The sequence below is a fragment of the Scatophagus argus genome, chromosome 18 (assembly GCF_020382885.2).
Source record: "Scatophagus argus isolate fScaArg1 chromosome 18, fScaArg1.pri, whole genome shotgun sequence".
Classification (NCBI taxonomy): domain Eukaryota; kingdom Metazoa; phylum Chordata; class Actinopteri; family Scatophagidae; genus Scatophagus; species Scatophagus argus.
In genome coordinates, this window is record NC_058510.1 from 16,339,926 (window position 1) to 16,361,053 (window position 21,128).

General features: G+C 41.6%; 1 protein-coding gene across 15 annotated transcripts in view; it reads left to right on the forward strand.

Annotated features, from left to right (window-relative positions):
* The window catches only part of svila (supervillin a), a 74,733-nt gene that overhangs the window by 39,416 nt on the left and 14,189 nt on the right, over positions 1-21,128 (forward strand). For 7 of the 15 annotated variants that reach the window (XM_046370691.1, XM_046370692.1, XM_046370694.1 and 4 more), the window contains 14 exons: positions 2,197-3,066; positions 3,533-3,700; positions 4,428-4,462; positions 6,391-6,455; positions 7,011-7,147; positions 8,265-8,360; positions 8,825-9,134; positions 10,580-11,072; positions 12,615-12,798; positions 15,793-15,925; positions 18,170-18,223; positions 19,558-19,638; positions 20,143-20,199; positions 20,954-21,119. In XM_046370691.1, the coding sequence (XP_046226647.1) occupies positions 2,197-3,066; positions 3,533-3,700; positions 4,428-4,462; positions 6,391-6,455; positions 7,011-7,147; positions 8,265-8,360; positions 8,825-9,134; positions 10,580-11,072; positions 12,615-12,798; positions 15,793-15,925; positions 18,170-18,223; positions 19,558-19,638; positions 20,143-20,199; positions 20,954-21,119 (2,849 nt within the window). The remainder of the gene's footprint in view (positions 1-2,196; positions 3,067-3,532; positions 3,701-4,427; positions 4,463-6,390; positions 6,456-7,010; positions 7,148-8,264; positions 8,361-8,824; positions 9,135-10,579; positions 11,073-12,614; positions 12,799-15,792; positions 15,926-18,169; positions 18,224-19,557; positions 19,639-20,142; positions 20,200-20,953; positions 21,120-21,128) is intronic. The other 8 variants (XM_046370686.1, XM_046370697.1, XM_046370685.1 and 5 more) reach the window with 7 other exon arrangements.

Sequence of the window (21,128 nt, forward strand, 5' to 3'; positions counted from 1 at the left end):
GTTGTGACGTACCACATGATCAGCGCTCATAACTTGTCATGCTCACATTCATTCAGGTTCACTTGGATGTTAGACCGAGATCCGTGGCAGTAAAACCCCTACCTGACAGGATAAGCTTAGTATCATTTGTAACCTGTCCTCTCTGTCTGTGTTCATGACGAAGTGACATTCTCACTGAATTTGTTGAATTGGCAACAGACAAGTTTTATTTATCTATTTATTTTGTTTTTTGTTTTTTTGTTGCTGTAAAGTAAATGTTAATTGCATAGTGTCATGGCTAGAACCATCAGCGATTAGACTCTTTCCCTGTAAAAACTGGCATTTACTATGCAGCTCTGTCTGCCACCTGACATGAACACTAATCAGCCTTCATTTTCCCATTGCCGCTGTCTTGTTGAAAACAGAATGCGATCCGACTGTCTTTACAGCAGTCGCGCCAACAATTGTACAGCTTGGAAGCACTGGTGGTGGGGGCTGGGGGGTTTGTCTGTTTCTATTTTAATGAAAGTGATTCAGCTGATGACACATTTTATTCCATAGGTGCAGTCTGTGGCCAGATCTGATCTAATATCAGTCAACAGACGTATTCTGTCTTTTTTTTCCTAGGCATTGCTCTTGATTTAACATACATTAACAAAGAATCATATAGTTCATATTTGAGTGAGTGTGATGTTTCTCCCAAAACCACAATAGCAATGAAATGGCTGACCAGGGAGTTGTACTTATTATTAGCAGGATTCTGCTGGTGGCCAAGTGTGTTTGCTCTCTGGTCAAGCTCAATGTGAAGTCAATGGCCTGTGTAATGTAGAGGTTTAGGTGTGTGTGTGTGTGTGTGTGTGTGTTTTTGTGTGTGTTCTGAGTAAAAGTGCTGAATACTAAACCTCGTCTATGACCCGCCCATCCATTCACACTGTCTCCCACTGGGTTTCCATCGGTATAGTGCAAGGGCGAACTTGAGCACTGATTGGTTCCTCCAGACTGATCCCGAGGGCGACACCCATTCCCTCATCAACTGGCCTTCGAGGTACACCCAGGCTGGTTGTGTCTCACCCCAGTGTCGCCTGCCATGTTGCCATTAAGCTGGACTTACCATCAACCTTCACGAGCAGAGCTTCTTAAATTGTTGACCAGAAAGGACCAAAAACTCTCCCCTTACATTACTGTACTCTGTCTTTTCTCATCTTAAGAAGTTAAACCTCATTTACAGTTTGGGTCCTTGGCTGATTAACACACAAATATTTAAGAACCTCTAATTTGAGCTTTGAGAGTCAGCTGGCATCACATCATGAACATCCTCATTGCCACAAGCTCCTGTTCCCTTTGCTTCATTCATTTGCTTCAAACTTCATTTCCTCATTTCCCATGCACAAGTTGCTGTGTTCAGTTTAACCAATATGTGAAAACAAATGTTTGAAGGAACTTATTATGTTGTGCTAATACAAAATGAGTTTTGTTACAGATCCTAAAATTAGCTTGTTTCAATTAGAGTAGAAACACTTAATGGTAGATTCAGTGTGATTTAGTTTCTGGGAATATATTTGTCCGTAACAATCACTGATAAAAGTACTTTGAAATTATAGAATAGAGACACTCTGTATATGTTCAGATCTTGCATTCTAATCAGCAGGTTTGGAAGTTCCGCTAGTAGTTGTCCAAGGGTATATCCAAGGGTAAAGTGCACACAGAAATTACAATTTTGGGATGACTTATCATGGTGTAAATCACAGAATCCTCGGCAACATATATAATACAACTCATGCAAAGTTAGGGCATTTCTAAGTAGCCCAATCTATTCTAAAAATACATGTATATTGCATGCCTAACCATGATGCATACTGGCTCTTCTTAAAGCCCATAAATTCAGGGATTAAACAGGAACAAGAATATTTTTGTCTTACAATCTTCTGAAATAAGCCAAGTTTCTCAGTGTCTCAGGATTCAAAATCTTACCAAAAGCAAAGTAAAAGTAAGTATAAAAGTAAAAGCACTGTAGTTTGGTACCCAGTCTTATATTAAACAAGAGAAAGACTGAGCTCCTCTCTTCTGACAAGCAAACACTCAGAGAATCATCAAAATTAGAGCATGTGTTTGCCAGATTTATATATTTTACTATATGAGTAGTCAGATATGAGTATAAGAGACATATGTGTCTATTCATGTAGCAAAAATGCTAACCAGCCCTTTGTTTCCCTGAAGAATTAGAGTTAGAGAGAGACTTGCCCGGGAGATGGGCCGCCAGAGGAGCCCAGAGGTTGGAAAAGTGACAGAAACCCCAATGTACCGCAGACAATTTCAACAACAGAACCAAACTTCAACACACTACCACACAGACCCACCCGGGCCCCAGCAGGCTTACCCCCGTCACCACTATCACCCCCAGGCTCAGCTCACCCGAGCTGGGCCACCTGGAGGACATGAAGTTAGCAGTTACCCCACTTACCTATCCATGGCTTCTGGTCCCACATTCAAAGCCGGGCAGCAGCAACAACAGTCTCACGAGGAAGATACTGAGGACTCGGAAGGCGTGAAGACAGAGGGTCTTCTCAGGAGTAGGAAAGCAGTGCTTCCCTCTGAAATCCGCCGCAGGGAGAGGAGCACAGAGGACCCACGCAGAGGCAGGGCAGAAGAGGAGCAAGGGATGTCCAGGATACTGAGTCTCAGCCAGGCAAGGGAGACTGAGGTAGTGGAGCACGTAAGAGGAGGGCACAGAGGCAGACCCAGGCTGGACGAAACAGAGCACGCCTCCCATCTGCAAGCGTCAGAGAGCAGACCCAGAGAGCAAGAAAATGCCATTTATATCCACAAGGGGGTGGCTGCCACCCACATCCAGCCTAGAGCGGCACATACAGGCCCAGGACACTCCACCTCCAGCACAGATACAGGCGATCCACGGGTGCCCAGTCAGAAGAGCCTGCAGCAACAGGCCCACGAATCCCGAGAGGTCAGAGAGGGTGAGAGTTTCGGTAACCGAGAGAGTCAGCAGGACACACGGGTGTCCGTGGCCCAGCTCAGGCATTCCTACATGGAGAGCACCACCACCCCACCACCCAGCCGCAGGAATGAGTTGTAGGTGGAAAACTAAAATGCTACCACTGCCTGGCTTCACTAGAACTCGTACTGATGCTTGTAACCTAACATCAGCTGGCGACTGAATGACTAACATGCAGCTAAGGCTGGAGTGAAGTTAACATCAAGCAAAGTTTCTAATCTGCAGAAACTGCATTCATGCGTTAATCGCCCACCACTAAGCTTCCTATGATGTTTGTTTTTTTGGCACTGTGACTTGCTTATTTTCTTCCTGTAGCCAGTGAATGTGTGCATGCTTTAAATGCTAATAAATCTGCATGATCCTTCTCTTATACTTGATTTTCAAAACCAGGACTGTGACTGGGTATTCAAACATACGCTTTGGCTTTTAAACACCGCATTTTTTTTTACCTGTCCCTCTCTATCTCTCCCTCACCATGCTGTATTTTCTCTTTCCCTTTGGGTACTCTGTCTGTTGGTCCCTCTCCTTGGGTGGCCCCTCCAGTGAGTTTGAGGGGGACAGGGCACCCTCAGGCTACGAGGCCCCATGGAGAGGGGAGAGGGACAGGGGGCGCAGGCCCCGGCAGTATATCTGTCCTGGGGAGAGTAGAAAGACCTCAGAGAGGTTTAGGACGCAGCCCATCACTTCTGCTGAGCGCCAGGGGATGGATAGGTACTGCTCTCGACTCAAGAATGCATGGCTGAGAGTGAAGAATGCTGGGAAAGTATCTGTGTGATCATGCATGTCGGACCAATCATAATATTGTTGATTTTGTAATATTTGATGGTTTTGGTGTACTAATACAGATTAATCATGACGTATGTATTGTTTTGTGTACAGTAAATACTTCTATAGAATGTAGTAAGTCCATAATAAGATTAATACCATGAGTTGGACCATAGCTTACCACGGGCCAGTGGACGTCACATGCACACAAATGCACATGTACACACTTATTTTCTTGATTTCGCCCCTCATTCTAACAACATTAGCAAACAAGGAAGCTTAAAGGCCAAAGGTCCCTCTGATTGGGCCTTGGCAGTGGTCATCACATGTGACCATACCCAAGGAAGCATGAATTGGCCTTTGTTGGTAATCACTCCCTGAGACCATGGAACTGAACAGACTTCTGTAATGCCATCTAATTCTCCAGCTTAGTGTGCTTTACTAGACTGTGTTTCCCTTTTTCATTTCTTCTCCTAAACACTGGCTGTCACGCTTCCAGCATAGCAGAAATGACTGCTGGTCACTGCATCTCCTCTCCTCCTCTGTCTGTGACTAGCTTTTACCTTTCCTGTCTCTAACCTCTCACCTCCTTCTGATTTTCCTATTGTTGCACAGACACTACTAGCTTCTTTTTGTAGCTTCTAATTTTCTTTTTCTTTTTGAACTTTTGAAGGTCCTGTGTGAGCTCAGATCTTGCTTCCACTGAAGGTAAGTAGTTTTTTTTCCCTCTAACTTGTCTAAGCAAAGATTTAAAAGTTTCAGAGTAGAATACACAAATTATTAAATAAATGATTACCATGCAATTTTATTTGTTGAGGAACATAGTTGTAGTCATTTAGCATTTTTCGCACATTCTGTATGTACATCAAGTAAACAAAAGCTCTGGACTACTGTAGCCTCTGAACCTCTAGTGAAGTAATTGATTAAGCACGGCCAGCTTTAGTGGAATTATCTGCATGGCTGTAGTATATGTTTGACCAATGAGCTTATTTGACTTGGACTTCCAGTTGCATAATGTTTGAAGGCGCATTAACAGTACTAAAGTGTTGCAGTTTTGTTTGTAGCTGATGATGTTTTTTAGTTTCATGGTGTTATTTTGGCTTAACACTATCAAAAGAAAATATATTTAGGTTATTTAAGGTTATTTTAGGTTGTTTAAAGGGTAAGAAAAAACTCTCTGGAGGAGAATTCACAGATACCGCCACAGTTCTTTGAGTAAGTGGAATTTCATCAGTCTTTTGTGATGAAACCACCACCACCACTCCCCCACCCCAGTATGAGGGATGGCAGGTCAACAAAGGTGGTGCACTTTGATTATTTTGGTGCTAAGGTGGTGGTGCCTCACTCATATTACCTACTGTTTGAGTTGACGAGATCATGGTGATATAAAAAGGTGTATGATACTCACAGGGTTTCAGTGTGGGACAGCCACTGTTATCTGCTTTTCAGTGGCCAGTACTTAACTATGCTAAAAGGCTGGCTGTAATTGCTGTTGCCAGTGAAAACACAGGACTGAAGCTGCATGGTTGCATCCAACCACAAATGAATAAAGTCTGATTTTCCAGTGACTTTATCAGAGCTTCAAGAATAGAAATGAGGGCGGGGGCCAGATGACTCAAATCTCCCTTTTTTAAGGTCTTATAGGAAAGTGCAACATTTTGAAGTGAAGTTTATAGAGTCATTACTGGTGCTCACAGTAGCATAACAGCACAGCAGCTAAGGGCAGAACCAGCTCATCTGCTTCTTATAAGCACACACTCAGCCGGGACGCTTTCTGTATTGCCAGAATTAGGGGGAGCAGGGCTCAGCACAGCGGCATCAGTCAAAGGGAATAGTTGTCCGCTGATGTCATGTCATATGTCTTGCAAAGAGAGCATGTGAGTGTGTGTGTGTGCAGCCATTGCTCTCACACCTGTCTAGCTCTGCAGCCCCCCCCCCCCCAATGATGCCGGTATATGTTTGCTCCTAGCTATAAAGCCATATGGTGCTGGTGTTGTGTAATGATGAAGGTAAACATGATGATGAGGATTTAAACAGCATTACACCTTTTTTTTAAGCTTAGAAAAAAACAACATCAGATCAGATCAGAACAGATTGAATAGTTTAGAGACATAACACATGCAATTTATTTGCACCTCAGAGGAATTGAGCACCTCAACTGTGGAATCTAAACACAGGTTGTTTAGGTTTTTTCTTGAAAGTCGGGTTTTCCCATAAAAAGTTATTTGTGGAGCAAGGCCTGAAAATAAGCCTCACTTCAACTTAATTACTATTGCTATTTCTGGCCTTTCGGTTGTAACATATTACTGAAATTACATATACCGTGTTTACATTGAGTAGGAAACACTAAGACTTTTTAAGACCGTTTTTATAGTTGCTTCACTCTATCTGTATGAAATATTCCATCTAATTTCTCTTAAATTCAGCCGTACAACATAGTATATTATAACATATTTGGCATCTTTAGGAATAGTCTTTAATAATAACAAGTTTTAATAATGTTTATTTGGTCATTATGAGTTTGTAACAACTCTCCCTCCAATAGGACACTGAATATCGGTCCTTTTTTATGCAGAAGACATCCAAAGTTTCTAATGTGTTCATGTCGTCTTCCCTCTGTGTGTCTGTCTCTGCAGCTGATGAAGAGAAGCTAGATGAACGGGCCAAGCTGAGCGTAGCAGCCAAGCGCTCTCTCTTCAGGGTGAGCTCAAACTGTCGCCTTTTCCCCTCTTATTTCTACAGAAATGTGCTTCCATTTAAAGACGCAGGCATTGACTCTGTCTGATTTTGTTTTGGGTTTTTTTTGCTTTTCTGTCCTTTCATTCCTGTGAGGATTTACAGATGAAAACTTGGAAATACTCATGATTTGGTTTCAGCACAAGCATTTTAATGGCACACATTTCACTCCACATCTGTGAAATTGACCTCAAACATATACCCTGTAGTGTCATTTACATAAGCTCAAATCAGTTGATACTTTAATTTAACATACTCATTCACCTGACTTTAATCACTGTTATGCTAATTTGTTGAGCCATATGTTAATCTGCTCCAGAAGCCAGTTCAGCCATCAAACCCACGTCGCCAAATGCAAATATTTTCTTGTCAAAGTCTGTAATGCCCATGTTTCATCACTCTTTTATTTGTAACTGAACTTAACAACAATCGAGTGAACTTCTCATCAGAGTTATGGTGATCTGCAATATTCCATTGATTTATGGTCATTTTCCATGTTTACCCCTACATTTCCACCCAGGAACTGGAGAAGAGCATTGATGGTGGAGCCCCTAAAACACGGTCCAGGAATGCAGCAGTGGACAGGAGACTAAGACGGACACAAGACAGATCCAGAACTCAGCCAGTCACTACCGAGGAAGTAGTCATTGCTGCCACGTAAGTCTTTACAAGGCGCTCTTCGGAATTTAAAGGAATAGTTTGACATCTTTAGAAATGTGTTTTGTTTTGTTTTTTTGTAGTTTTTAGTTTTGTTTTTCGTTTTAAGTTAGATGACAAAAATCAATAGTGCTTTCAGTTTTGTGCAAAGTGTGGCATTTGATCCACAAGGGAATTAGCTTAGCTTAACATAAAAAGAGACTCACTGCTTCCACTGTTGGTTGCTAAGAAATTGTATGTAATTCCATGTAGAGCCACAGCTTGTTATTTTTACCTTTTGTTTTGTGTCCAAATATGAGATTCAGTGTTTACTTAGTGATTTTTGCAGGTACGTGTAGATGTATTTTCTTAACTCTAAGAGACAGCCATCCTGGCTGTTACATTAAACTATCTCTCATTCATCCCTCATGGTATCTAGCCACGTTTCCAAAGATCTGAGATTTGTCTCACCTCAATAAAGCAGAAGTGAATGAGATTTTGTTCATGGTGCTCACAGCGTTGAAAGTAACTGAAAATTCTGAAAATCCAACATGCAGCAAACAATGTTGCCATTGCTCAGGATTACCCACAGACCTGACTCTAATATAATCTTGTCCTCAATCTGTTGATTATTCAGAGCGATGAGGGACATTGGCTCTGTAAAGACAGGTTGCTTAGTTTTTTTTATGTAATTTTGCAATGCACCGTGTCAACAAGATTCCATTCACCTGAGGTAGAAATGGATAAGTTAAACATGCATGGGTAAACGTCAGTAGGGTTAAGTGAGACAATATGTTTGCTGTAATTTGGCTGAACCTACCTTTTCAATATTTGAAACACAAGGGTCATGATGTATTGACATTTTCTTAAATGTTCATCCTGATATCCATCACATTTTCTCCTCTGGGTGTGAAAAAGATTTAATTTGTATGTTAAATTCTTGGAATTTAGCCTTCAGCCATCTCTCTGGACACCTTTCCTAAACTTCAGCATCCTGAACATCACCTTTCCCTTAGCTTGAATGAACTATTTTTTTGATTCTGGAAATCATGGTTCATTCCCTTCTGTCACCTTTGTGTCTTCTCTGTCACTTCTCTCACTCTTTCTGTGACTTTGTCCCCATCCCTGGCTACTGTAGTGCCCCAACTCATGTGCCACAAACAGTGAGTGTTCACACTGCTGTAGCACGTGTCCCCAGCCCCACTCTCGTGTGGAGCACTGTCCCACCATACAGGTACATGGCACGGATGTGGACGCTCACTCTGACCGTCAGTATGTGACTAACATGACAGAATTTTTACTGAACGCTGCTCTTAAACACGGCATAGCATTCTTTTCTGCTGCTGACTGCTGTTCTCACAAGTCTGTACTACTCTACAGAATGTGTATGAAAGTGTAAAGTCCTAATGTTTATTTGAGTTTTGGTGCCCTCCTGTGTGACTGGAGGAAACTACAGAATTGAATTATTAAGAGGTTTGTTTGTCATAGGCATGACTCACTCTGTGTGTGTGTGACAACTTGTTTTTAGCTCTGTGTTTAACCTTTCATCTGATGTCATTGTCATTAGATGCACACAGCTCCACAGTGCTGTCTGCCATACAGCATGCCACTTGGTCACTTGCATGAGCTCCTCCCATTCTTATCAGAAGTGTCCTTTTCTCCTGCCTCTTTGTCTCTCGGGTGTCACCCTGCCCTCAGCCTGCAGGCATCGTCACAGCAGAGCGCGGCAGCTCGAGAGCAGGCGAGGGAGGCCCGGCCGGTGCAGGATACCCAGAAGCAGGTGTCCACGATGGAAGGAAAACACCAGAGCCAGGGTCAGGGCCAGGACCAGGGTCGGGGTCAGGAGGAGCCTGACCTCTGCACTCTCAGCCTGGCAGAAAAGATGGCACTGTTCAACAGACTGGCTCAGCCTCCCACCAGGGTTACCCGCACCAGAGGGGACACACGCCAGCGCAGGGCCAATGCTCGTTACCAAACACAACCAATCACACTGGGAGACATGGAGCAGGTAGGGGAGAACTTTATCCTGGAGAACTCTTGGCTTTCTGCTTGAATTTCACTGGAGGTCTATATTTAATCTAATGTTATTCAGACTTCCCTTTCATTCTAATTAAGACACAGTCCTGTTTATATAAATATATATATTCATGCATATACATACATACACACACACACTCACACGTATATATACGTATATATCTAAGGAATAGCTTTGTTTATTCCGTATACATACCGAAATATAAACACGATGCACTGAAGCTACTGTACATCTTGGAAAGTCATAGTGACTGTCTGGAGTCTTATCACTGAGACATTACCAAGGAAACAATGTTAATGTAAATTTTATTATGTGTCTCAAAATATGTGAGACATACAATAACATATTTGCTGAGAAGTCATCACAGTCTGCACAGCATATAACATCCTCTGTCCACATAAAGTACAATGAAGGAGCGTCGCCTGTCATTATTGGACAGACATGAAGTAGGTTCAAAAAAGAGTCTCCATAATCACATTACAATATGGAAAAATCAGTTAGAATGTCAACTAAAAAGATAAAATAATAAGTTTATAAAAGTATCAAAGGAGAATCTACATGAGCCATGCATTGTAGCATGTGGTGTTTCTGCTCCAGGAGTCTTCAGACATAGACATCAGGGATGAACAGGAGCTGTGTGACAGCCCGGTAGAGCACCTACAAGTAAGGTTCCTCTGAACAATCACCATGCATTTACCTGAGATGGTGGAGGCTGACACAGCTGGAGCACTCTTCTCAGAAATGAGTCTTCACTGATGAGATGTGTGATGTGATTTCATTCTGGATGTACAGCGCATGGCCTGGCTCCTGAGTAAGGTCTGACTCAGGTTTCATCATCCCACCGTGTCAATAAGAAGGCTGTGGGCTGCTGTGGTGGAGGAGAGGAGAACAAAAGGGCTTCAAGTCTCCTTCATGGACTGAAAGCAGCTATTTGTCATCGGTTCATCGAAACTGTTGTAGTGAGGGAAAGCATGACAGAGAATTGAAGCAAAAAGAAACATGACTCTATTCACGTAAAAATTTTTGCAAGATTTTTCTCGGCAGTTTTGTGGTTTCCATGGATGTTTACTGTTGCTTCTCATTCATTGCTCATCAAAAATGTCAGGTTAGTTCACATGGCTCTGATGTGAAGTAACGGTTCTAAATTTCCAGCGTATGTCTTTTGGCTACAGCTGAACGCATTGTGCATGCGGGGGTTGCAGGCATGGCTTTGTGATGTGGGTTGCAACAGACCATCGAGATAGGCTGCGCTTTGATGCTCAGGAAGTGCAGTGAGTCAGGCAGGCAGTGATTAGTCAGCACGATCCTCTCAATTCTACGTTTGTGTGCAGTTTTCCCAAAGTGTTTCTCAGCCTGTGTGGCAAACTGACCCACTTCTTTCCTCGTCTGTCTCTTTCTATCTCCTTTCAACTCAGCTTCAGAATGGTACTGGATCTCGGTTTGGACAGCTCCCTACTTCATCATCCTCTGCTCTGAGAGCAGGAGGCACTGTCTCCACTGACCACGCCGGAGACATCCACCTAACCAGAGCAACAGCACAGGTCGAAGCCCTCCTTCCGTCCAACTCTGACTTGTCTCTGCCCACTCATCACCCAGACGGCCTAACCTGGAGGTCCCAGGACTCCGTGGACCACCAGAGGTACCGAATCGCTGCCCAGGAGGCTGATGTTGCTGATGTGGGCGGAGGGAAGCGGAAGCTGCCATCTCCTGAGGGAGCGGTCAGGCAGGCCGCTCTGCCACAGCCCCAGACTGGAAGAGAGAGGAGGGGACAGGACGAGGAGGAGGAGGAGCAGCAGCAGCTGACCAGACAGGGGGGAGCTGTGCAGAGCTCGGAGAGCCACATGCCCCTGGAGTGGCAGGAAGAAGGACAGTACCCAGACAGTCAGAAGAGCAGGGCCATCAGTGGGGGTAAGAACTGCAGAAACAAAGGATCTGTATGAGCTTCTGACTTTCTGCTTCTTCCTTCATATTATAGAACTGTGTGATTGTTTAAGAGTCACATTGTTTTTTCATTTCTTTCTGTCTTGTTTACTTATTTGCCATGCACTGCATCTGAACTTTGAATATGTCTTTAAAAGTTTAGCACAACACTTTACTTACATGACTTTTGGTTTTCCCCATTCATACGATAAAAAGATTTAAGAAGTCGGGACGGAAGTGTACTATAAATAATTAGACACTAGGACTAAAATTGATACCACTGTGAATTTCAGACTTTAAATTTTAGCATGCTAACATACAAAACTAAGAGGGTGAACATAGTTAATATTATACCTGCAATAACTTACCATATTACTATTTTAATACTATTACTGTATCGTGGCATAGTATACCATATAGTAGTATAGTATACCACAATATTTAACTCATATGTTATGCCATACTACTATTACTAAACACAGGTTTTCATGTATTTTATTCACAAGAGTACAAATAATTTTGTGCTTGTACCATACCGTAACAAAATCAGGTTTTTTAAGCGTTCAAATGCCAGACATTGTGGTGCACATTACAATGTTAGTATCGGCATAGTGAACATGTTAGCATGAAGATAGTAGCATTTAAAGCTTTATTCAAATGCATTTTATATTTTATGAACCATATGGAGCAAAGAATTTTTGGTAAGTGGTCGTGGGGTTCAACAGAACAAAATTTTAGAAAAGAGTGAAGAGGACTTTAAATATTCAAAGAGCAAATTTGAAGCCTGAAAAAAACATGCTGTCAATTTCATTTCACAGTCAACAACCGTTTTTTTGTTCAACCGCACTTCCTGCGTCTGTGAAAATGTTACACTGTGGTTTCCTCTGTGTCTGAGCAGCAGTAACTGTGAGCCAAACACTTTGATTGGCTTTATAGCAGTGTGCAACTTGTCAGAGAGAGTACAGGAATCAGCCAGACGATTGTTGTTGTTCAGTGGAGTGGGAGCAGAGCGGAGCAGTATGGATGCACAGGCAAAAATCAGTCTGTAGTGCCTCAACAAGTGAGCTTCAGTGTTCCTACCAAACAGCATGGGTTATTTGATTACAGCTGTGGCAGCGAGGTTTAAAGCTGTAAAAAGCATCTGTGCTGCTTCTCACAGATGGATAAGAGCCGCTTGGTAAGCATGAAAGACTCTCACGCTTTTTGGTACTGCTTACTTTTCCACAGCGAGGGTGATGACTGTAATGCAAAACCTGGTAGTCATTGGATTTTTAGTCATATTGTGTTATTTAGACGGGTGTATCTTAAACAGGGAACATCAGGGAGTTTCATAATTGGATCAGTTCACACAATGTGTTTTAAATCCTATTTCACACCTCTTTTTTTATTCACATAAGCCCTTCCTAAGCAGAAAAACGGTGGCATTTAAAATGTAATCCACCGTGGGAACATGTTAACATTAAGGTAGTTGGCGTCATGTTATTGATTTTACTTACTACTTTTTGTGTGCTTGTCTGCTCGTACTCGCAGAGCTGCCAGAGTCCACTGCGGTAACATCCAGAGCAGCATCTGGTTTGCCCAGGAGTGCGTGTCAGCCTCCAGAGGCGGACACGCATCCAGACGGCAGTGGACACGCGGGAGGCCTGGTCCAGCATGAGCAAGGAGACGAGCTGAGCGAAATCATGACGGCCAGACATATGTCCATCAAAGAGAGGTGAGTCTGTTGATGTGGTTAGCTTGTGTTCGTTTAAGTGAGCAGAGTGGTTGTTTTCTGCTTTCCTTGCATCAAGAATGTGTTTTTCCCCCTCCATTTAAGTGGTCTTTTCATTTACTCAGGATGCCTTTTACATCAGTTTCATCTCAAGTACTTTCCTTTTGCATCAGTAATGGCAGCAAAGGCAAGGCTGAAGGAACAGAAGATTCCCTTTTATTCTGTGTTTGAAATGTTGTTTAGACAGAGACAGGAAATGAGATAATGAGGACAAAACAGATTGGGTTGTTAGAGAACTTCATATCCATCCACTGTTCTGGATGCTCTCCAGGACAAAGAGTGGAATATTGACAGCATTATGTTGGATATGGAATAGACAGAGTTGACATTTACATGAAACTCTTGAATTCTACTAAACTTAAGTCTGCAAAAGTTAGTAATATATAAATAAATATAAAAAATTCTTTGGAATAAGAATTTTGCCAGGAATCTTGTGTGCCCACACAACTTGATTTCATTATAACGATGGAGCTTTTTATAACAGTGCCCGTCGGTTCTTACTGTAGGTAAACACAAGCCAGCAGATCAGTGATAGTCAGTTCTATACTTTCAAATTCTGTGTTTCTTACAGGGAGGAGGAGCTATGTTATTGATTTTGTGAATGAAATCACTGCAGTACTTTTTGTCCATCATGGAAGCTCAGTATTGGATTCCCTGACAGATGAAGTGGTTACATAAGTCCAGTTATGTCACGTTGTGTTAACAAGCACGATCTGCTGGTTCGACACACACGTACATGTAAGCTGGTATGAAAGGGTGTATGTTGCCTGTTCCAGTCTTTCTGTCACATCCCACTCTTTCACCGTGTCAGGATGTCTGCGAGTCTCTCCCAAAGACTGTATCACAGATATGCAGCTGGCGACATCTAGTCAGTGTTATGTGGAGCGCCTGGGGGTGAACAGGACTTCCCCTCACTGGGTCATAGAGGGGCTGCTGTGAGAGGGGTAAAGGGCACTGCCAACAACCTGACCCCTCCATTATGGGTCTTGTCTGCTCCCCACTTGGAACCAAGAGCTCAATAATTGAACGTCTGTTCTAGTCAAACTATATTGTAATCCTCATTTAAAACTCATTTAAGTCAGTATTTGTCTTATAGCCCTCTTCCCTCTTTGTTTAACCTGACCATTTACTTTAGCTAAATTAAAACGGAGCACCTTTTTTTTGTTGCTTCAACTCTTTGGTAAACCAAAATGTGTCGAACACTCTCCCAGCTCCGGTTACGCTGACTGACATCTCTAAGTGATGCTTATGTCCAATTGTAATTAAGCTGTCACCAGTGTGTTTATCCGTGATCCAGAGTTTTACAGTCCTCCTAACAGCAGCTGCTGTGTTTCATGCAGTCTGCCTCTGCTTAGTGTCTGCTATCTTCACTGTAAACAGTCCTGTAGATGAGACAAGGGCGCGTGGCAGCGTCCCTGTTTTGTGTTGGCTTCAGAGTTGTGACAGGCTGACTTTAAAGCTCAGGGGAAGCAAAGCTGACGTTTTAACAAGCGTTACCCTTCCAGTAACCCCGCACTCTGTCTTCTTTTCATGCACTGTTATGTCGGCTCTACACATTAATATGTGTATTTGATGATGGTATGGACTGATTAGTATGACTTTTTGAACATTTCCTATTGGTTAAACCTTTGCAAAAGTCAAATTTAATACAAGTTACTAATCTTAAAGGAATAGTTTAGTGAAATATGTTTATGTGCTATTTGCTGAGAGCTTGATGAGATCCAAAAAAGATGCCAAGACTCCAGGAAGTCACTCCACCAGAAGTTCCTGCATTCGACTTCACATGAAATTGTGTCATTTTTATTTCTCTGTTTCTGTGCACATCAAGAAAATAGATGTCAATTAGTAAGATTTTGGTTAGAGCAAGGCTGTTTCCCCTTGTTTTCAGTCTTTCTACTAAACTTCTTCGACTCCCAGCTTTGACTCCATTCTGACTGCACAAATAGAAGTTACTATTACTTTGTGCCAATCAAAAATCACCTTTCATATTACTTCTAAGACTTGGAAACGCTGATTCTGCCACACTGCCATTCTGGAGCACACATGCACATAAAATTTTTTTTGCACAGAGAAGGCTTATATTACACCTTGTTCTCAAATGTAAAGCTACACCGTTCAGCCGCAACATCTAAACCACCTGCTTGATATTTTGTAGGTGCTACCAAAATAGCTCCAACCTGAGTGGATTTGGCTTATTCTGGTGCATCCCACAGATTCTCAATCATGTTGGGATCACGGGAGTCAGCAGGCCCTTGTTGTGGTCCATGAGACATTCCTCAGCTCTTTTCAAATGTAATCTTGTCCAGCTGGGGGAGGGAGGGGAGCTGCTATTGATGGATGTATATAGTTTCTGTTGGTGGTGTGTGTCAGAGAACATCCATTTGATTGCCAGAACGGAACAGAAAGGTTTCCCTGCATTGTAAAACTGCATTGTAATCAGATGTTTAATCTGCACCCCTGCCTGTGGTGTTGTGGTTGATGGGTGTACATTAGCCACATAATGTAGTAATAGGAAAAAATAAGGCAGAGGTTTTTTTTTTTTTTTGGTTTTTTTTAAACCCCTTTATTAAATTTCATTTTTTCATTAAGAAAAAATGTGTTTGGCAGTACAGGATGGACTCAGCTCCCTCCTGAGGGAACCTATGTCATGATGTGCTTCTGTACAAATGAAATTGACTTCATGTGACTGAATGTCGGTGTCAGTGTTGTGAGTACTGGTGAGTTCACATAAAATAATTAGGATTTGGCATATTTCAAGTTAGTTATTTTAAATCAACATTTTTGTTTTTATTATGTTGGGTCATGGCAACTAGTTTTTGAGTTTGGCCCTACAATTCATCTCACATTGTCTTGCTTTAGCATGTTGTATATTTGAACCATGTCTTCTCCCCTGTAATGAAATGGCGTATGTTTTTCCCCTATCTCTCCCTCCGTCAGAGTGGCTTTGTTGAAGAAGAGCGGCGAGAAGGACTGGAGGAACAGGATCAATAAGAAGCAGGATCTGGTGAAGGTTGCCGCAGGTGAACAGCAGGCTCAGCTCTGGGAGGTGGAGCAGAGCTTCCAGACGAAGGTAACAACCTGATCCCTGCACACTCACTGCTGACTGAACAGACAAGCCTGAGACAGTGGGCCTGTGCCTGTCATGTCAGATCATATCTGTTACATTATAGTTATCATGCAGTTAGGACTGTGTGCTCCATTCACATCACGTTTCAAACATTATAGAGTGTTGTTTAAACTACTTTCTGCTGAACTTCAAGTCAAATACATGAACACCTCCAGGAGACTGCTTTTAACTGTCACTCCACCACCACTTTAAGCCCATGAGAATGGAATGCAGTGCTAAGACGGTCATGTGCCACTGAGGCTTCAGTAATTTCATTTGATCCACGGTGTCACATTATAGCAGCAAGAATTTCCTGTTTCAGTGTCTGAGGGCAGGAACCTTCGTAAACATGTAGAGATGTTTTTGATATTCGTTTGGTGATATGTAACTCTCTGAGGAATATCAGAAAGATGACAGCCATGTTTTGCAGAAGAAACTTGCGAAGACACATGGTAACAGTTTTGGATATCTCTAAACAGAGAGGTTGTGTATTGTCCATGTCTGTATCTCTTTCGTCAAACTGCTGTTGCATGTTTTTGTGTTTGGACTGTATTGAGAGTTAATCTGCATTTATTTCAGTCATGGCGGTAGAATAAATACTGTATCTGGATCGGTCATACATTATTTCATGGTGCATACTGTTTCCATTCCATGTATATGGAAGTGTATCACTGCCAATATTAAAACAAATGAATTCAGCATAAGTGAACAATAACTTTTCATTTATGCACACATAATTCCTGACTGTAAGCATTATAACGGAACATTTTAATCAATGATTATAATCATAATCATGATAATCAATAATTTCTGTGTTTGAAAATGCAGAATTAAAGACACAAATTTCAAATAAAAACATTTTAGAGATTCCATTAAAGCCCAAATAAGGAATAAAGATAATTAAAATGCTAAACTTGAGCTTGTAATTTAATTTTAAATTTAAAAGTTTAAATTGTATATTGTCTGTCAATTTGAAAATCTTAATTTCTTATTTAATTTAATTTTAATGTTATTATCATTTCAATTTCATTCTTAGTTTAATTTGAATTTCATTTTGATCGTAGCATTTTTAACTGTGAAATTGGAATTTGAAATTCTAAACTTGTCATGCATAATTTGCAGGCAAATTAAAAAAAAAAGGAATTTTCAATTTAATCAAATTATTTTATCTGAATATTTTCAGACAAACTTCCAAACATCTGAACAGTAGATTTGTCTATGGAATATCTGTAGTATGTTAGTTACAGCTGTTTTGATTAGAGAATATCAGAGTAGATGAATTTGAAAGACTAATTTTGCCTAAATTACACACATGTTGAGATGTAAAGTATATTTTTACTAAAAGAAAAGTTGATCGCTTTATGTGCACAACAACTGTCGACTAACTGTCCTGGGCTATGTATTTTGTCTCATCTGGCTTCAGCTTTTCTTTCCACTGTCTGCATGTTACATGTAACCTTTCGTTCTTCTGTTTGCCTTTGTCTCTGTTTGCATGTCCATGTCCTTTTAAAAAAATAAACCTTTGCATCATCCTCTGCATGTTGACTGGGTTTCTGTGTTGGCATCTGCTGTTTGTTTTTGCAGGGAGCTTTGGAGTGAGATGGTACCTCTCTGTTTAGACATATTCACAATAGCCACCATCCACATCAGCTGGGCTGCTTTTGTTTCCAGCTGCTTATCTCAGTTTATTCAGCTTGGTTCCACGGCTCTGCCTGAACACTTTTTTTTGATTTTGGATTTTCAGTTCATTTCAGGTCAGGAAGCTGTTAATGCTCCGATGCTGTTATGTGAATGTTCTGATACACTGTTATGAACCGCCTTTTCTGAATGTTTTCCACATGATGTTTTAATCACATCAAGGGAAAAATCCAGTTCAAATGATGAATGCAGTTCAATCAGTTTCTTATTGTAGATCAAAGAAGAGCAATACTGAAGATCAGGCAGACACAAAGCACAGTAGAGCAAATAAAGACTCTCACTGTATCAACCAATACACCATATACATCACATACTGCAGTTATCTTCCACAAGTGGTTTCATGGCTGCTTAAAAGGCCTTGAAATGAAAGAATCAGTTCAGAAAGTCCAAATGCTGCGTCACACGTGTCTATTAAAGAGTCAGTCTTTTCATTTGGCCATAATATTATTTTTGGCACAACAAAGTCTTCAGAAAACATGTACCTTCTCTCCTGTGGCTGCTTGTCTATAGGACAGTGAAGCACTGATGATGATCGATGAGTTTGCTGTGTCTGACCAGCTGTGGGTAAGGCCAGCGTGCAAGGGCGGAAATCACACACACACACACACACACACACACACACACACACACACACACACAGACTCTGTGGGGGTATTTATCAAGTGTGTTTAAATTGGATTAGTGATCTAAATTCTGCATCCTTAACTACATTTCCTGGCTGCTAACACACTCACTGGATAAATACATGCTGTATGGGATGTAACACACATGCACACATCTGTTTGTATTCAGTGTGTGTGTGTGTACATGTGACGGTATTGGTGGTGGTATTCTGTGAGTGTTTCCCTTTACAGTCATGGTGATGGTGCTGTACTCCTGGTGTGTGTTTCTCCAGTTAATCCCACCTTTGGGAATTTCTGAAGGTTTAAAGTTTCTCATTCAGTCCTGAAATTAAATCTTTGTTTGTTTCAACCTAACTTTGCTAGAGATATTTATTGGTAATGAGAGCTGTTTATAAAAACTGGAGTAGGATTATAATGTTATTTCAGTTCCAAAATCTGAACATCCAGAACTGTTTGTCACACTTCTCTGTTCTGCCTCTTACATACATACACATAATACACATGATATATTTTTTAAGGCTGATATTTAGTGTGATATTTTGACTTTTTAGACCAAAAAAAAAAAACCCAAACAAATTAAAATTGCACATATGGGTATTTTTATAATAACAATGGTTAAAATTCCTATATACACTAAAATGTGAAAGGGGTCAGTCATGTCGACAAACCCACTGCGAATCATTGACCATCTCTGCAGTTTTCCTCTAATAACCCACCATGCAGTTTGCACTACACTAAGCAACAAATGACACAGTTTGCAGCTCACTCATGATGATAGTGGAGCCAGCTATTTCTTTCTGGAGCTGGTGGGTAAATAAAGAGTGGATATTGGAACTGGGGGCTAGATATCATGACTTTTAGGTGCTAGTGAGGGTAAAGCTCCAAAAACATTGAATCCCACAGTTCCTAAGATCTATTGCCCACCTCTCTCTAAATCCACACCCCCTGTTTGTTCCACTGGATTTCTGTGATAAATTTGTGCTCTTCAAGCCCCAGCTGAGATTACAATGATCATTACTATGATGACATACAACAGTTTTCACAGGCTGCCCAGTGTCACTATTAAAATGATCAGATGTAAAATCTTTGGATCTTTGCTCCTTTAAATACTAGCACAGTGCTTTTCTTAGGTAAGTGGTACTTAGGTAAAATCTGGGAGCCCATGACTTGGGTGTTTCTAAAATCCTGGCCGTTGCCCTGCACCTGCTGTGCACTTGATGATCTCTGTGTGTATGTGTGTGTCTACTTCCTCCTCCCATGGCCACGCCTCTGTAGGAGCCAGTCTTTGCCTCTACTTTCTCTCCTCCTCCTGAGCCTCCTTTCCATATTTCTTTCCCTGATGGTTCAGCCAGCCAGGTAGGAAGTTGCATCAGCTCTTGCTGCGTGCATTGCTTGGCCTTTGCTTGCTTACCCACGTCCTGGCCTACTTCATCTAGCTCCGTAAGCCTACACGAATCACAAACCTCATTATTTTAACAAGCAACTTCATTATTTGATCTGAACTCACTTGTTGATGGAGAGAATCTGTTAAATACCTTGGGAGTCACTTTTTCCAAAATGCTCTTCAGCCATACCCCCAAACTGCACTATTTATCCCTCAACTGCACCTGTGCTGGCTAAACAATTATGGCAAGGGCACGTAATGAGCAGTAGTGCTTTGCAGTCCTTCACAGCCACTCTGCTCCCATTTAATCCTCACTAAACATCCAAAAAAAGCTTTGCCACTTTGAAGTCAGCATGGCAGCCCCTGCAGCTTTTAATGCCTGTGCAGAACTTGGACAGTTTCTACCATCTTTTCATCCTTATCTCTAAATCCTCATCCTTTCTTACCCTCCTCATCCATCCCTCGTGATTGCGAAGGCCACCAGATCTCCCAGACCTATGCAGGTGGATGAGAGACACCCCTGGAGACGGAAGGTGACCCTGTCAATACTGTATGCAGTGTTCTTACAAATCGCCCAACTCCCACTCCCTAGTGGCAGCCTTTGACCACACACAGTCAAAGCAGCTTATGTTATCCTTGGTCACTAAAAGACTTTGTCTGTCAGCGTTCTTTGTCCTCACTTGTTCATAACACATTTCTTTTATTTTAACGTAATGAGTGACACTGAAATATCACTAATCTCCTGTGCATCCAGCAGAAAAGAAGATCACAATTTTCCTTTGGATGTTGGGAGACGGTTTGTTTTTGATGTGAGGCAGGGATTAATGTGCTTCTTGTGTATTGGATACCCAAACTTTGGTGTACTTGTGTTGCTCAGCTGCTTTGTCTGTTTGATGTTATCCTCACTGTTAAAGGAAAATCCGCATTTAAGCACTTTGTCACACACTGTGTGTGTTTAAAAACGGCCAGTGGCAGTGTAAGATGTTGTCCTGTTTCTATTCTTCTGTTAGGTATATTTTTCCATTTGCTGTCGTGTGACCATATATTTTAAAATAAGCTATAATGGAGCTAAAAAAGTATTTTTTTGTCCTCTTTCAGAGTCCAAGTCATTCTATGAAAATTTGAACAAAAATACTGCTGGGGCTTGATTAGAAGTTGTTCCAAGAAGTTATTCAGTTACAACCTGATGATATATTACAGTGCACAAGTACCTCAAGGTGGATTATTCCTTTAAATTTCAGTCCATCATTCAATGTAATTGACAGAAACTTCTCTCTCCTTTCCTAGAGAATAGCTGAGGCTGAGATGGAGTGCCAGAGCATTGAGGCTCACATGTCCATCCAGGAGAGGAAACAGCTGATTGTAGCCCAAGAGGAGGCCTGGAAGACCAAAGGCCATGGAGCTGCCAACGACTCCACCCAGTTCACTGTGGCTGCACGCATGGTGAAGAAAGGTGATGAGA